Here is an 18,444-nt window from a genome sequence, read left to right as displayed (position 1 = left end):
GCTCAGAATAATATGCTGACATTTTCAATAACTAAGTAATTATTTTATTTACATGGAATTCTGAAGAACAAGTTTGTCGTGAAGGGAAACTCTGTGATTAAGTATTACTGAAAAGCTAGCAAGTTAAATGGTGATTTCCCCATTATTAAGAAAGCAGCGGACTGAAGTGGTAGGACCTGAGGTCATTTCTCAACTCCACTGGTAAATGTGAATGTCACATCGTCAATTCAATTTATTTTTCTCTACTTTTCATTTGCCCAGTCCATCACCTTTCTCCAGCATTTAACTTTCATTTTATCCTGCCTGCTCCTTTCTAGTTAAATGGTCCTCTCATTACTTAATTTCCATAGCTTCATTAGGTAACTGAGCATGAGTAAAAAGATAAGAATCAATACTTGAAAATTAAACATTCAGTCATTAAAGTTTCTGCCTCCACTCTGAATTGCTCTCTTCAAAGCTCTCACTAATGCGGACAGAAAAACACAAAAGAATTCTGTAATTCTCATACCCAGAGAAGTATTTCCTTTGTGGTACAGTAGTGTTGATATCATTTATTGTAATTGTGTCCCCAAGATTTGTTAGTTTCTTTTCCCTTACTAACACATTGATTTTGACATAAAAGAGCCCCACCCTTCAAGCCTAGCTTAAAGAATTTATGGAAGAGTGACAGACTATAGCTAGTGGTTATCAGCACACGCTAAGAATTAGACAGACGGATTAGAAACTCAACTTTGCCATTTACTAGATGCATGACTTAGACCAAATTACTTAAACTCTCTCTGAACCTCAATTTCACCTGTAAAATGGAACATAACATCACCTGTCTTACAGAATTGGTGTAAGGACTGAGTAAATTAGCCTATGTTAAGTGTTTTACCCATTGTGTGCCACAGAATTAGATTCTGACATTAATTTAAATAAAATATATTGCAAATGTCCAAAGCTTTCATGTTCCTTGGCTTCATTGGAACAGCTTGTATTTGAAATCCTTCACTGTCTAATAAATAGAACTATTTCCCAGGAACCATCAATGTATTTTGTTTCTTCAGAGTTTCAGGAAATCAATTGGTGATTGCCTCAGAATCTTTGGAGCATTTTTCTTCATAGAACAAACCTGAAAAAATACTCCACAATTTGAAAAAGAATGTCTAGTAGCTGATGTTCCTGGCTGGAGAGGCATTAACACTGACGGACGTCGTAAATTTGCATAAGGTATTGTGTGTCAGGCAGTAAACATCAGCTATTGGGACAAGGTACCCTCTAAATGCACCTTATTACTGGCAATAAATGCTTGTCCTCCTTCAGCCTATGTTGTCATCTACTACAACATCTGTTCTATCACACATCCAACATGAAAAAGGTATCATAAATGTCAGCTCCTTCATTTTATTGGTCAGACACAATAAAGGTGCTAGAGTGTTCTTTCGTTCCAAAACTTTATTATAGTAGACTACCTTCTACCTGTCAAATCCTACTAGATCCACACGTCCAATTGTGTGTCTTGGCAGGATTGGGCCTATGGGGTGGAATCTGTAGAGAATGAGTGCATTTCCAAACCCACACTATTCTGACCACTGTTTTATTCTACATCCGCTCCACATTGAATTATTCAGCCGGGGAAGACAGGCAGCTTTGCAATTGTCACCTTGTTTCTATGTTTCTATGGCTCCCCAAATTGACAGTAAATTTTTCCAAAGCACCGGTACCCCCTTCTATGTTGCTTGTATGCCACGTAGTAAAACAGTCATCAGAAACTGGGACAAGACTAGCAGCTATGAAGTGCTTTTCCTGTGACAGGCATTGTGCTGGGCACTGTACAAGACTTTATTTCACTTAACTTGACCAATAACCCTGAAAATTTGTTTTTTAAATCATTTCTATGTTACTGATTAGGAAATGAGATTCCAAAAGTTGAAACAAGTTACCCAAAATAACATTCCAAAAATGTATAAAAATGGGATTTAAAGGTATCTATCTGACTCCTAATTCCATTTTCTTGCTGCTGTACTATTCTGCTGCCTCGAATTCTCATTAATCTCTAAATGCAACTTTCTGATGGGAATAAAAGTATTTAGAAAGGTGCAGCCAGTAGTTTAGCCTTGAATCTGCTATTTGAATAGGAATAGGGGCAGGGGAAAATAACCAAAACAAACCATTAAAATCCTCTTGAGAAGATAGCGTATTAATAACTTCAGCTCTAGAAAGCCATCCCCAGGACAAGAATCAGAGATGATGTTAAATGTTTGTGAATGAGAATATTCAATTTTAGCATTGTTTTGAATAGCAACTTTTTGAAGTAAATTTCGGAAAATATAAGGTAAGTTAAAAAAATATGTACATCCATATAATAGAATACTACACAGACATGAAATGTTATGTTTTAAAAGACTAATGATAGCAACATATTCATGATATAATATTAATAGAAAAGTACGGAAGATATATTGTATAGGACATAAAATTATATTCTATATTATATATACAATATTAATATAACGTTATATAGGTGTATATTCACAGAAAGAGGCTATAAATGAGAGAGAAATGAACTCATTTGCTCATAATTTGATGGAATAGTGGGTGATTTTAATTTTTATATTGTATCCTTTTGTATTATAATTACTGAGTGCTTAACTAATGTGATAAGCAGTATTTTAACTCATTTACATGTATTAACTTATTTAACCTTCAAAACAAATATAAGTAATAGAGGCTATTATTATCCCCACTTTACAGATGAGGCAATTGAGGAACAGAGATTAAGTAACTTTCCAAGGTTTCAGAGACATTGAGTGGAAGACCTAGTCTACCCCACACCCATGTTCATCAAGGTTTAGCAAAACTGGCTCTGATAAGCAAGTGAAAAAACAGGCTAAGAACTGAATGAAATCCCTTTGAGAGGAATTGTATTTCTTCTCTGCCTTGAGTAAACTCAAGTGGAGATGCAGACTTCTGCCAATGACACCACAAGTGACACACCTAAAGGAGCACAGCTGTTACCACCCTCTCTGTGGGGCCCGGCCATGTAAATTGCTTCTAGACTAGCATTCTCCATATACCAGGGCTGTGTTAGAATCCTTCAGGCCCCAAAGGCTAAAAAATGCAGGGCAGACCAAAATAGTGGTGAAACAACCACCCTAAGGCATCTCTCTGAAAAGTTATACCTGGGCAACTCTCACATTTAAGACTTCGAAGTCACAGTTCAGAAATGCTCCTAGGACAAATTTTCCTGAAACTCTGGGGCTAAGACAAACCTAAACATGGCCCAAAAAAGCACTATGGAGTGACTACAGTGCTGAACCACAGGATCTCAAGAACTGCAGAACCGGAAGAATAGGATGTTGTGGTCCACAACTTCACATCGGTGTACCTGTCGTATGCCTCATTAACAGTGGAACAGGCATTCTAATATCCCTACCTTATAGTAACATTACAATTTATCAGTTTCAAACATCACTTCAAAGGTAAAGTGTGCCTAAGAGATGAACCAGTGTGGACTAAGGTGGAGCTCCCAACTGTATTTTAACATTTTGATTCTCTTTCGTCACAGATAATTAGAACATCACTGGCATCTGCTTCAGAATCAGCCAATTCCAGTTGTACCTGTCAGATTCTCTCTCTTGGAATCTGAATTTGCTTTCACGGGTGGTCAGTTAATCACTAAAGTGTAGCTGGAACTGTAACATGTAAACTTGCAAAGGATATGCCATCAGTGGACAGAGAAATAGGTAAAAGAAAACAACTTCAAAGTAAGTGAAGAATAAAGATGGTGTGGAGAGGACCACATGATAAGGAGAAGGAAAAATTAAAAAGGATATACGATTTCAACCACAATACACTTGCTGTCACAGCCTTCATGGATTACAAAATCCCACAATCCCACTTAGTCCAGTAGAAAAGCGAGACCAGAGACAGTGCTGAACTTGACACTACCACTTCCAATAGCAGCAGCCTAACAACAGTGTTACAGACTGAATGTTTGTGTCTCTATGAAATTGATATGCTGAAATCCTAACCCCCAATATGATGGCATTAGGAGGTACAGTCTCTGGGAGGTGATTAGGTCATAGGGATGAAGCCCCCATGAATGGGATTAATGCCCTTATCAAAAGGACCCCAGAGAGCTCTCTCACACTCCTTCTGCCATGTGAGAGTATAGCGAGAAGTCAGCAGCCTAGAAGAAGTCCCACACCAGAATCCTACTATACTGGCACCCCGATCTTGGACTTCCAGCCTCCAGAACTGTGAGGAATAAGTTTCTGTTGTTAATAGGCCACCCAGTCTATGGTACTTTGTTACAGCAGCCAGAATTGACCAAGACAAACAAAAATTATTTTCCTTTGTATGATGCTCTTACCTTTTACAAGAAGCCCATGAACAGTGATGGGCAAGCATACATTTAAAAACATACTCTCAAGAAAAGAGTGGAATGTGTGTGTACATTTTACTGATATGTTGGACATGGAGCTTAGTGCACAATCTTAAATAATAAGATACATAGTACTTTTCATTGTAAATTCCAGAGAGCCAACTGATTCCCACAGAATGCTTTCTTAAATGTAGATAACAAAATAAATCAAGCCTTGATTTGCAGTGTTTGCCAATTTCCATGGTGTAAATATTCCCTCTACGGCCGATTTCAAATTGCCAATGTACTGTATATGAATTGGGAAGAGAAGAACAATAACATACCACTGCATAATATTTTCACTACATAGATAAAAAAGAGCACAGATTATGGCAAAGAAAATAGATAATAGTAAAATGTAGTAAAATAATTGGGGAGTGATATCTTTGAGTATTTCTTAACTTTGTTTTTAATATAATTTAAAGTTTATCTAATTTAATTTTTAATAATCACTTTATTTAACAACTGGCTCACAAATTCCTGTCTCAAGCCCATTTAAGCTGATTCCAGCATACCATCAAAAAATATCCTCCAAATATCTTAGTGGGCACATATTCCTAACACAGATCAAAGGACTACAGTCACAGAGCCACTTACTTATCAAACCAGTAAATTAAAAATATTAGTGTGTATAACAAGCACATGGTGAACTGTTAAAAGTCCAGATTGCTGGATTCCATTCCCAGAGATTTTGATTCAATAAATCTGCTATAGCAGCGGTCCCCAACCTTTTTGGCACCAGGGACCAGTTTCATGGAAGACAATTTTTCCATGGACTAGGGGGTGGGGCATGGAGCTCAGGCAGTGGTACACCGCCTGGTTCCTATCAGGAGGCTGACCAGTACCAGGCCACGGCATGGGGGTTGCGGACCACGGGGCCTATAGGACCTAGGAGTGATATTTTAACAGGAAAACCATTGTCCCCACATCAGATGATTCGGTTAGAGAATTACAAATAACAAACATTTATTAACTACATATTCTGTACCAAGCTCAGAATATAGTACATGGACATGAAACAGACAAAATTTGCCCCCAAGGAGAACACAGAGACCAAGAATTGTAATACACCTATGATACTAGCACATACCAGATACTTTGGGAATACAGAAAAACCCAGGTTGGAGGAAGGGTCATGAGAGCAGATGATGTGTGACCTGAGACTTAAAGAAGGAGCACAGCCTAATTAAGATGAGAAGAGGAAGGGAGGAAGAGAGGGCAGAGAGCAGCGTGTGCATAGCCACAGAGGCATGAAGAGTTTGGTCCACTAGGATAAGCATACATGTTTTGGGACTGTGTCTCTCGTGCATGTGTTATAGCCATATTTACTTGCCATGAGTTTGGCATACAGTAAGCACCTGTTTGTTGGACTATATTCAGTCACAGAGTTCATGTGAGGAGTAATGGATATGAGGCAAGAGAGTTACACCAGGTTAAAAAGGGCTTTCTAGAATGCCTAGCTCAAAGTAGGCACTCAATCAATTTCCACTTTATATTCTTCCTTCCACATTACTGTTTAAAACCACTATTATCAACACTACAGGATTATTGCTGTGAAAGGATATGCACTTGACAGCTAATATACCAAGCCTAGAAATACACAATGCTCTCACTGCTTTTATAATTGATAAACTGATTTCTCAATCAGAGAAAATGACAACAATCACCAAAATAGTGCAATAAACCAAGGCCCCAGGGAAAGCAGGTTATTACTGTGTATTATTTTTTCCATCGATTTCACCTCATAATATATTAATCTGTTTTCAGAATAAAATGGAAATGTTATGTTAGTTTATCTTTCTAAGGTTGTATCATGTCAGTCATAGACATGCTCATTAGGTAAACTTAAAAATCTACACATTTGTATCATGAAGGAAAATGAATGCAAGAGCTAGATAATGGGCAAAAGAGTAAGGAAGTCAAATAGTAGGAGCTTGCCTGGAGATAAATACAGCTATAGAAGTATACTTGTCACCACCTCAACACACCAAGTGCATAGCCACTACGAAACCTCCATGTGGACTGCCCCGTCCCTAATCCAAATGGCACCCATCCATCTTGTGTATGCTACAGCCCCATTTCCTCTTTGTAAAATATTCCAAGCAGTCTGCTGCTCCCAATGATCACTTCCTCCTCATGCATGAGCCTCATCTTGGAATTTAGTCCTACATTACCATGTCTTATGTAATGTTTCTCTCCCAACCAGATTTCACATGTTCAGAGAAGAGACGTTCTCTTGCCTTCCTCATGGAGCATAGCATAATCTTAGACACGCAAAACACACTCAGACACTTGGGGAGTGAGTAGACGAAATGATTTCCAAGAATTATGTTTAGCTTCAAGCTGTAATTGTTGATCCTTCTTACTTTCCCCAAAAGGAAGATGAAACTCTGGGGTGGATGATGGGAGGTTGCTTGGTGGGCACAATATGCGTTGCTTCAGTGATGTATGTACTGAAGATCCTGACTTTACCACAATGCAATGTATCAGTGTAACAAAATTGCACTTGTACTCTATGAATATATATAAATTAAAAATAAATATAAAAAAAGAAAACGTTGTCATAAAGCTTTTGATGATAGGAGACAGTGAAAGGAGGTTATCAAAAAAAAGATCTTATTCTGAGATGTTTTCGAAGTGCCAGTAAACCATCAGAGGTCTCTGATATTGTAAGGCAAGGGAATGCCTTGCTGTGCTCGCCCATAGAAAGACTGGGAGGCCTACAATTGTGCTTCGTTGCTAAGTGAAATCCCTACAAACATCCTAGAAAATGTGTTCTTTATGCATATCAAAGAAGAAATGGAAAGAGGGAACAGGTATCCCAATGCTGGTTCTATCCCTGTTCTTTAACCAATTTATTGAAGTTCAAAAGAGAGGGACTATTTACAGAATTCCATAACTAAATCCTATATGATACATTTATTCAACAAATGCTATTTCTAATATTATAATATAGCTAACATTTTTGAAAACATTCTTTTGTTTCATGCAACGTGTAAGTAAGCACTTTTCACACATTTTTAAACCCTGATAACACCCTATGTAACTTAAATATCATAATTAGCCTCATTTTTTGGAGGTCAGGAAGCTTAGCTGAACTAAATGAACTAAAAGAACTAAAAGAACTTAATTCAAGGTAACAAGAACAAGCCACAAAGCCAGAATTCGTACTCCGGTCTCTCTGATGCCAAAGCCCAAACTACACTACCTCCTGTGGTTATGAGACCCAATTATCAACAATATACAAATAAAATTAACCCACTTTTTTAGAAACTACTGAACCTATTCCAAAAACAGTAACTTAGGAATTTAATTATGTTTCTGTTTGCCCAAAAGATGCCTTTTACATCAAAGATACCAAGAAGTAAATGGTAAGTTGGGTCAGGAGAAGCTCAATTAAGCAATAGACTAAGTACCAGTGGCTCCAGTAAAGATGCTTAACACTATTTGAGTTTTCTTTCAGGACTTTTTCTTATTTAAAATCTTAAAAATCATAAACAAGATGCCAAAGCAATGGTACAAAAAAAGGGTGGAGCAAGGGGAATCTCCAGGGTCTGACGTAGCAAGCTGAAACAAATTGGCTTAAGCCCACTGGCTTCAGCATCCCCACAGCAAACAAACATCCAGAAAAAAAGGTGGTTAAATGTGGACCCTACTGGCAGAACGACCAGCTAAGGTATAATTTCCCCATCACATCACTCCAAAAGAAATTACGGGGCATTCAGATTCCATTTACAATATTCTTTTGTATTCATTCCAAGTATCGTCCACATGCCATTCAGACTTTGCAGGCGGTGGAACAGAGAATAAGAACTCTAGAAAATGCCAGGATTGTAGGACTTTTGGCTATCTATTATCTATGTATATCAATAACTTCCCTCTAGCATTCAAGTCAGCTTCAGAGGAAAGAAAAGCAAATTGTCTAAAAGGAGTTTTCTATACAGCTTCACTTGTTCAATTGACAGAGATCTCAGGCAGCACTTAAAAGTAGTGAGCGCAATAAGGCAACAGCTTAGTCTTAGCTATCATTACAGCTTCCCACAGTCTGAGATCAGCCTGAAGAGGAAGCAAGCAATCAGGTGACAGTCTCAGGGGTAGCTAAAGGCTATCCCATATCCCCAAATACCTCCACTGGGCTTGCTGGTGCTTGAATTTCCAAAAAAAAAAATTCCTCTGGTTTTAGGCTTAGTTTGTGAAAATACAAAATCAAAGTTGGTGAAATTTTTAAGTTCAGGGTTTGTGTACATAGAAGATTACCCAAGTTTATTAGATTTCTTCAAGGCAAGTTTTGCTAAGGAAAGGAAAGGAAAGGAAGGATTTGAGGGCATAAAAACAATCTTGGGACGAAAATAGATAAATGAGAGTTTTCCACTGAGACAGACCAGAGTACGCAAACAAGGGAGTGGGCTCCAGAATCAATATAATTCGCCAATTGGCTGCCAGCACCAAGTTAGCATAGTCCACCCACCTCCTTCTCAAAAATCTTCTATGGTACAGCAGTTATGCTGCTTTATTTCCAAAGAAATTGACCCAAAGAACGTCAGGAAAAGGAGTTTGAAATTTACAGCCCTTGGACAGGGTTGAGTGTCTGTTGTAAGCACTCATTTGCGTCTGCCCGCAAAAAAAAGTCGTGACTGCCCAAATCTTAGGTAAGGCAATGGATTCGCCTGCAAGGAGAGCAGGAGCTCAAGTGTACCTATCAGGCACGAGGCAAAAGCCCGGAAGGGTGGCGGGGAGCCGGCTGGAGGGCTCCAGGAAGTGGGTGGGGAGGAAGCTGCGGAGGCTGAAGCCAACCGTGGCAATAGCAGCTTTGCACACGCCTAGCAGAGGGAGTCCCAGGCCGCTGCGCGCAGCGGTCACGAGCGCTTTTGGCACTGCTGTCCCCTTCGATTCCCGTCATCACCCACCCATGCAGCTCAGGTTTGGGAAGTAAAAAGGGCTTGCACAGTGGGCGGTGGCCGAGGTTCCCGCAGCTGAGTCACAGCGCAGCCAACTTTTACAGCATTTCTCAGAAAGAAAATAAAAAGTCTCAGTTCCGGAGCCCACCATTCGCTTCCAATTCCCGCTTCCCCCTCTGTGTCACCGGACCGGGGGATAACTCCAGCCCCACGACTGGGGTGTTTCCCACACGCCGCGCAACTTCTCGTCGGCGCAAAGCCGCGTGGTACCCCGAGTGCTATCCCAGTGCTACTAACCCCGCAGAAGAGAGGACTGAGGGAGGGGAACGGCTGCGTCCTCACCTGCAGGACACCGACACCTCCACCCGCGTGGCCGGGATGGCCGCACTCAGCTGGTTCAAGTCCCCGATGCCCGCGGTGCTGGTGTAGCGGCTGTCCATCTTGGATGGGGGCGCCTTGCACTTGTCCGGCGCCCACATCCAGAGCTCGGGCACACGGAGGGCTCGGAGCCTAGCTCCCGTCACACTGGGATGGGGGCAGAGGGTGGAGGCAGGGGAAGGAGGCGGAGGCAGCGCGCGGGAAGGGGGAGGGAGGAAGGAGGCGGACCTCCCCGCAGATCCGCGAGGGAACAGCCAGCCAGTCCCGGGTGAAGCTGAAGCTGCCGGGCAAGTGGCGCACGGGGCTCCCGCTTCCCTGCCCCCTCCTTGCAGGCAGCAGCCCCGGCGGAGGACACACTCTCTGATCCCCTCTTGGCTCTGGGTGTCAGGCTCTGCCAATCCACCGCGCAGCCTGGCGAGGCAGGTGACTGACACCAGACGTAGACCCCTACCGTCTAGGCGGGCAAGCACGCGGCGGCTAGGCGTGCGATTTAGGTTTTGTCTCCGCCTCTACACGCCCACACCCGCCTCCTGGGCCGCGACTCCTTCCTCCTGTCAATCAGATATGGACCGGAATGTCACGCAGTTTCCTCTCCTGGGTTGGAAGCTGGAAGTGTGGGCGCCTCTGCCAGGTCCTAATTGTCCCATTATAAGTCCACCCCTCCCCACCACTCACTGGGTCCTCGCCTCACCCTCGGAGCCCACGGGGGTCCCTGCCACTGTGCCCTTGGGCAAATGAGTCGGGTCCCCACTCCTGTACTGTCCACCCTCCGCTACTTGAAAGTTGGAGACGATCTCCAACCTTTGGTACGCGATGGCAGAGTGGCAGATCAATATGTGGGACAATCGGGGGTGGAAGTGGACTGTAAGGTGGAAGAAAAAATACAATTTGGGATTTCAAAGGGCGCAATCTGGATTCCGTCTTCCCTCGGTTCTTTGGAGCTTGGGGGTCTAACGGGGACAATTCTCCTACAGTCAAGGCTCTTCTGCGTCCCTGGTTTCCAAATGCATGGAAGTTCGACCCTGAAAACGGGAGGTCACAACCATATAACGCAGCTCCCTTACCCCGACTACCACCCTCAAGACCTGAAGCCGGACGGATAAAAGCAGAGAGGAGTCGGAGTGAGCGCCTCGTTTGGGGAGCTGCATTCCAGGCAGCAGGACGGGTGCCAAGATGCAGAAGCGGCAAAAGCATCCGGAGGTAGCCGCGGCTCCTCTCCTTTGTGGCGACCTTATTATCCACACCTTGCCTCCAGCCTCGCCCGTGCGCCTGCGGGTCCCGTGGCGCTCCCACCAGGGGGCGACGGTGAGCAAGACGCGGTGCAGCTGGGAGGAGGAGGAGGTTAGAGAGGGGGCGGGTGTCCGCCGGATTTGACGCGCCAAGCGCGGAGTTTCCCGCTGGCTGGGCTAACTCAGGAAGGAGCAGGTTTTGTGGTTGAGGACCAGCCTTACGTTGTCATCTTTTAAACCACTTGGAGCCACCTGCCTAGACAATCCGTGGAGTTGCAGGTGAGAATGCGTAGGGGCAGGCTCTCCACTTCCCCCTGTGGAGTGTACTTCATTCTTGTTTCCTTTCCTGATCTTCCCACCCACCTCTTGTCACCCCTTAAATAAAGAAATTCTCTTTTCCTATTACAAATTAAACTGTAGTTTATTACTATCTGGAAATGTCCTATTATGCTGCCCAAAATTAATTTGAGAAAGAGTTATAGGTGTATTTTTTAAAGCTAACCAGAATTTTATTTTATAGAAGCCTACTGAAGGAAGAAAAGTTGAGAACTTTAAAATAGTAGTACTTAACGCATAGGGCTATTGCTTCTTAATTTTTTCCACTTTACTGACGTATAATTGATGTATAATAAACTGCACAAATTTAAAATGTGTTATTTGATAAATTTTGATGCATATATACCCCTGTGATGCCACCACCACAAAGTAAAGATCCTTTCCATCACCCAAAAGTTTTCTCATGTCCTTTTTGTAATCAGTCCATCCTTTTGCCACCATTAATAAAAACAACCCTCTAGACAAAGACCCAAATTATATATGTGGAACCATACAGCATGTGCTATTTTTGGTCTGATTTCTTCCACTCAGCAAAGTTCTTTTGAGATTCATCCATGTTGTTGAGTGCATCAATAGTTCATTCCCTTTTTTTTTTCTTTTTTTTTTTTAAACTAAGTAGTATTCCACTGTATAGATGTGCTACAAATTGCTTAGCCATTCACTTGTTGATGGCCATTTTGGTTGTTTCCAGATTCGTACTTATACAAATAAAACTTTTATGAACATTTATGTAGAAGTCTTTATGTGGACATATGCTTTCATTACTTTGGGGTAAATAGCTGGGAGTGGAATAGCTGGGTCATTTGGAGTCTGTTAAGTTTAGTAGTTCAGAAACTACTAAACTGTTTTCCAAAATAGTTTTACTATTTTTCTTTCTTACAGCAGTATATAAGAGATATGGTTGCTCCACATCCTTGTCAACACTTATTATTGTTAGTCTTTTAAAGTTTAGCCAGTATAACAGGTATATGGTAATATTACCTTGTGATTTAATGAATAATGATGCTGAGCATATTTTCTCGTGCCTATTTCCTATCTGTGTACACATACCTTCTTTGGTGAAGTGTCTATTCATATCATTTGCTACTTTTTATTGGGCTGTTAGTTTTCTTATTTCCAAGTTTTGAGGGTTCTTTATATATTCTACATCCAAGATGTTTATCACATATGATTTACAAAATATTTTCTATCAGTCCATGGCCTTGTCTTTTAATTCTTTTAACTACCTATCAATGAGCAGAAGTTTCTAATTTTGAGGAATCTGTTTCTTCAGCTTTATTTATCATAATATTGGTATCAAGACTAAGAAATATTTGCCTAATCTGAGATCACAAAAATTATCTTCTGTGTTTTCTTCTAGAAATTTTATAGTTTCAGGTTTTACATTTAGGTCTATGATTTATTTTGTTTTTTTTCAATCAAAGTACTCATTTTTGCACATCACTATCAAATTTTTCCAGCACCATTTGTTGAAAAGACCAACATTTCTTCATTGAAATGTCTGCAACCTTTGTCAAAAGTTAATACACTGGCCAGGGGCTGTGTCTCACGCCTGTAATCCTAGCACTCTGGGAGGCTGAGGCGGGCGGATTGTTTGAGCTCAGGAGTTCGAGACCAGCATGAGCAAGAGCGAGACACCATCTCTACTAAAAAGAGAAAGAAATTAGCTGGACAACTAAAAATATATATAGAGAGAAAAAATTAGCCAGACATGGTGGCACATGCTTGTCGTCCCAGCTACTCAGGAGGCTGAGGCAGAAGGATTGCTTGAGTACAGGAGATTGAGGTTGCTATGAGCTAGGCTGATGCCACAGCACTCTAGCCTGGGCAACAGAGTGAGACTTTGTCTCAAAATAAAATAAAGTCAATGCACTATATATGTATGAGTACATTTTGGACTATATCCTATTCCATTGACCTGTGGACCAATTAGAAAAGAATTTACACCTTATCAAAATTAGTCTTCTGATTCATGAACTTTATATACCTTTCCATTTATTTAGGTCTTCTTTAATATCTATTAATATCAGCAATGGACTGGTGTCCTTAACGAGAGAGATTTGGAAAAACACAGACACAGAGAAGAAGACCATGTGAAGATAGGGGCAGAGATTGGAGTTTTGCTTCCATAAGCCAAGGAATACCAAGTATTGTCAACAACCTCAGGAAGCTAAAAGAGGCAAAAAGGAATACTTTCCTAGAAACTTTGGAGGGAACATGGCCCTGGAACACAATGATTTCAGACTTTTCATCTCCAAAAATGTGATAAAATAAATTTCTGTTGTTTTAAGCCACCTAGTTTGTGGTAACTTGTTATAGCAGCCGTAGGAAAACTAATACATATCAACATTCATTATTTCCATTTTGCTGATTTTTTTCAAGTTCAGTGCTTATAAGTTCATCATATTGAAGTAAGCTTTAAATGATAAAACTTTTAAAGTATACTCAATCTCTCTGTTAATAGGACAATACATGAAGAACTATAATTTTTACAAACAAATTTTAATAATATAAATATCATGAATCATGACTTGTCACAAGTATTTATTTTGGAGAATTTTCAGTACAAAGTTTATATTTGTTAAAATTTATTTAATAATATGTGACCTTAGAATGTGCTAAAAATCAAAGATAAATTAACATTTACTAAAATTTATAATAAGTCATCACTCACCTGAGTCAGTGATTAGCAAACATTAATTCAATGTCTGCTATATACTAATAAGTTAAATCTAGGAGATAAAACTTCTTCTGGCACTTATAAACTAAGTAAAAGTAAGGAGATGCATGATTAGGTAGAGATCATACTGACTGAATCACTGAGTTCTTTTCCCTTCTGAGATTTCATTATTTCACAAGATTAAAGAAGACCTCAGTTTGTAAGTTAAATTGTCATTATCCATTATTCAGAAGCACATAGTTACAAAATAATATGGTTAAGGAGGGGATAATGAGAAAAAAAATATGAAGACAAGACCAAAAAACTCACCCCGCTCCCCAAAAAAAGCAATTTTAAAAAAATTATTCAGGCTCCAGTAAGAGCAAGAAAACAGAAGAAGGTAAAATACTTTAAAACGTGTGCCTGAAAGAGCATATCCCCTTAGAACATAAGGACAAAATTCACTTACCTTGCCTGGCAAATGGTTTATCAGCTCACACAGAAATCCAAAACAAATTTGAGCATTTCTTCAAGCTATACCTACATCATGGAACATTTGCTCTCAAATGTCCCAACAACTCTCCTACCCAAAGATAAATCAGAAATGCTAGCATTGGCATGTGAGCACCTTTAATATCCTCAGGAAATTGAAGCAAATGTAAAGCTATGTCATCACTTAACCTCTGTGGATAGCTTTATAATCACTTTATAACTACTTGGCCTGCTCTATCACAGCTTTAAATAAAATAATCTTATATAATAGCAAAGAATGAGCTAGGTGTTCACTTATGGAGAAATGGCAGATGAGGGGAAGATAATTTGATGAGTGGCCAAAACATGTTCTCTGAGTACCATCCTTCTCTCTTGACATGATAACCACTTGGTTTTAAATGACCCAAAGTGGATCAAATCTTCAAACAATTCAATTATTTCAAACATTAAAATAGTCAATATCACTAATATTTTCTTTCCACTTACAGTTACCCTTGTGACTGAATAAGATTAATATCTCACCAATCTTATAAATTACCATCTTTCTAATAGCTATGACAGTTAGAAAAATGTCACATTTAAAATAAACTTTAATATATTGCAAATAATAGCGACATTAAGATGTCACGAAGAAGTGTAGGAACATTAATCTAATATTTTAATCAAATAACATCTTTCCAAGAGATCACATATGGTTATTTAGGTAAACCAGTTTCAAGTAAATTTTTCTTTCCTGTGTTTGGTAAATTTTACACTCAAGATAGCATTTAGAATGCAGGATCCTTTAAATTTCATAATTTCAAACTTAATATTTAAGCATATAAAGAACTTTTTTTTTTTAGGACAAGCACAAAAATGAGGTTTATTGAGGAGAGAAAGGATTATAGAGCAAGAGCAAGATATAGGTTTAAAGAGCGGGATACACATACCATAGATGATGACCAGACCTATTGTTGCAGCAAAGGGAGGGCAAAAGGAAGGGTACAAAAAGGGAATCATATAAAGAACTTATTGCAAATGATGTTTTGAAGTCTTGGGTGGGTTTGAATAATATTTGTTTTCCATTATCATAGAGTTATTTGGCTCCAACCACTGGCTATTCAGTAAAGAGACAGCATCAACTTGCAGGAGTCAGGGGAGAGGTAGATCAGGGAAGTGACCAAAGTAAGGTTAATTATCTTATTATAACTGAATCTTCAAGTTTTTTTTTTAAGATGATAGCCTTTCAGTTATCTATTGCTTTGTAACAAGCTAGCCCAAAACTTAGTCATGTAAAACAACAATGATTTTAGAATTTTTCATGATTCTTTGGGTCAGGAATTAGGGCAGGGCTTGGCCAGGTGGTTCTTCTGCTCCATGTAGCATCAATTGAGGTCACACATATGGCTGCATTCAGCCAGAGGCTGGCTGGACTGGAAAGTCCAAGAAGCCTGCATTCTCATGTCTGGCAGTTCTGTGCCTTTTCTCCATGTGGCTGCTGTGTGGTTTCTCCTCATTCAGTAGTCTCTCCTGAGCTTCTACACAGTATGGTGGCTGGTTTTCCTGAGCCAAATTGGAAGCTGCCAGGCCTCTGAAAGGCTAGACATGGAAATGGCATAATGTCACTTCCACTGATTTCTATTTGTCAAAGAAATTCACAGGGCTAGCCCAAGGTGGTGGAAGGAAGGCATGGTGGTGTCTCAGTTGACTTAAAGGGTAGAGTAACATGCATATATTAGGAGGAAAGGAATTGATGGCAGGCATCTTTGGGGACTAACTACTTACACAGTGAATCCAATGAAGGCTACATTTAAAGATATATCTCTCATTTTAAAATACCCACTGATCTAATTTTTCTACCACTTTAGGCATTTTTTGTTTGAAACAAATCTGTGTAATGAACCAGAAATCTCATAGCATGTGTTGTAATGAGTAGGATCACAGTAGCGAGCAAGTATTTGTCTTCAGGAATTGCTGTGCTGACTACAGGCTGGACAGTAGTAGTAGAAGAAGAAATACAGAAAACATGAAGAATGTCTTCCCTGCTTTCAAGCATCTCAGAGTTTAGTGTGAGACCCAGCTTCAATTCATTACACCAATAAAAAAATATGAAAGAGCAAGAAAGAAGCACTGACTTGTCACGAGGTAATGTGGTATAGACTAATGTGGATGATGCTCAAGGAAAGACATATTAATGGAAAGAATAGCTATTCAAACTAGCCTGGAAAAATGGGACTTGACATTTTTCAACAGGTAAAAAGAGAAAACAGAGCAATATAGAAGAGACAGGGAGTATGAGCAACTAAAGAAGCAAAACTAACTACTGAGTAATGTTTTTACAGTAGAGAAAAGACCAAACTCAGCAGAGAAGTGTGCAAATTCGAATAGACAGAGCGAGGTTATCGTAAGAGATCTTGTAATCAAAGTGAGGATAAGTAAAAGGAGAGTAAACTAAAATTATACATTACTGCACTGTCTAATAGAGAAGTCACAAGTCACAGTGGCTGTTTAAATTAATTACTATTAAATAAAATTACAAATGCATTTCCTTAGTTGCACTAGCTACATTTCAAATGCCCAATACCCACATGTGCTAGGAGCTACTCTATTGGATAGTACAGATTATAGAACATTTCCTTCACCCTATAAAGTTCTATTGGACAGTGCTGGAAATCTATTGTACTTCCTGAATATTTCTGAAATCAATTCACTTTTCACTTCCTCTCTGCCATTACCATTAGTTCAGTTTGTGGTCATCTTTCACCTAGGTTAAAGCAACACTTTCTCACCTTGTCTCCCTGTTACCAGCGATACCCTCCTCCAATCTGTTCCTCATTTCACACCTAGAATGCACTTTATAAAACATTAATCTGAACTTGTCAAAGTCCTGCCTAAATCATTTATGACATTCTCTTTGCCTAGAATATTCCTCTCTGCCTCTTCCCCTAGCTGACACTTATGTTTTAGGTTTCAAATTAGATGTTACTTCCTCAATGAAGCCTTTCCAGATGCCTCTGAGCCCCAGTATTCTTATCTGTAAAATGATACCATCATCTCTGATATACAGTTTGTGAACATTAGAGATAATGTATGTAACTCATTTGGCACTTAGCACTTAAAATGAGAGTAGTGATAATGACTATGGTGATGATAATAATTGGGTGGTGATGGTTTAAACTCTCTGGCTCTATTTTCTTATGTAAGCTTCCCATAGCAGCATTCAAAGTGCCGCCTATCTCCCAATTAATAATTTAAAATTACTTATATGGCTCATATGACTAAGGGGGATCCACATTCACTATGATTCAGAGACATGGCCTTTCCTGAACTATTCTAACCTGCTGTGCACCTCTCCTTCTCAAAGCTTTTAAACTATATTTCTCCCCAACTCCAGCTTCACTTGGCCAAACTCCTATTCAGTCCTCATGGCCTGTCTCAAATGACACTCCCTCAAGGAAATGTCCAATTTTTACATTGCTTTTTAAATTATAAATCTAACAGGAAAACTTACTTTAGGTACAGAGAAAAGACAAAGGTGAAATTCACAGATTCTTTTATCTAATAAAGAAAATGGCAGTTTATATTTCTTCAAGAGTTATAGACATTTATTTGAATATGATTATCCAATGACAACCAGCTAACATTGAGAATCTTCCTAGAATAAAACCTATATTCCTTGAAATCCATACATCTTTAAAAGGGACCTGTCATAAGAATTTTACAAAGATATCTTTTCATGGTTGCTATACACAGAACAAGACTTATTTTTTTATAACTGTTTTCAGCCTCTACATTTATCAAAAATTTCTTCTAAATAGCTTTTCACTAAATCTGCTAATTCAAAGGCTGCTGAAAGAAATCCATTTGCAAGAATAAATCAGAAAGGGCAGAATCTGAAGAAATCTGAGACTTACCAAAAGAATATAAGAAAGAATACATTTTTATAAAAGAAATATGAGTCTAAAATATTTTGGTCTTACAGAAACCTTCCTAATAATAACCAACATAGACTAAGTTATATACTGTTTTACTTGTAACTATCATAATTAAAATAATTATTTTGTG

The 18,444-nt window shown here is 39.4% G+C and overlaps 1 protein-coding gene across 1 annotated transcript in view; it reads right to left on the bottom strand.

Annotated features, from left to right (window-relative positions):
• CPNE8 (copine VIII) overlaps nt 1-9,843 on the bottom strand; it is a 247,662-nt gene extending 237,819 nt beyond the window's left edge. Inside the window, exon 1 of the mRNA XM_012654995.1 lies at nt 9,649-9,843. Coding sequence (XP_012510449.1) covers nt 9,649-9,785 — 137 coding nt within the window. The 5' untranslated portion in view covers nt 9,786-9,843. The remainder of the gene's footprint in view (nt 1-9,648) is intronic.
• Nucleotides 9,844-18,444: the final 8,601 nt, after the last annotated feature.

Source organism: Propithecus coquereli, unplaced genomic scaffold, assembly GCF_000956105.1.
Source record: "Propithecus coquereli isolate 6110/MARCELLA unplaced genomic scaffold, Pcoq_1.0 Scaffold456, whole genome shotgun sequence".
In the NCBI taxonomy this organism is placed as follows: domain Eukaryota; kingdom Metazoa; phylum Chordata; class Mammalia; order Primates; family Indriidae; genus Propithecus; species Propithecus coquereli.
The sequence above is the reverse complement of the archived record's forward strand: the minus strand, read 5'-3'. Positions and strand labels throughout refer to the sequence as shown.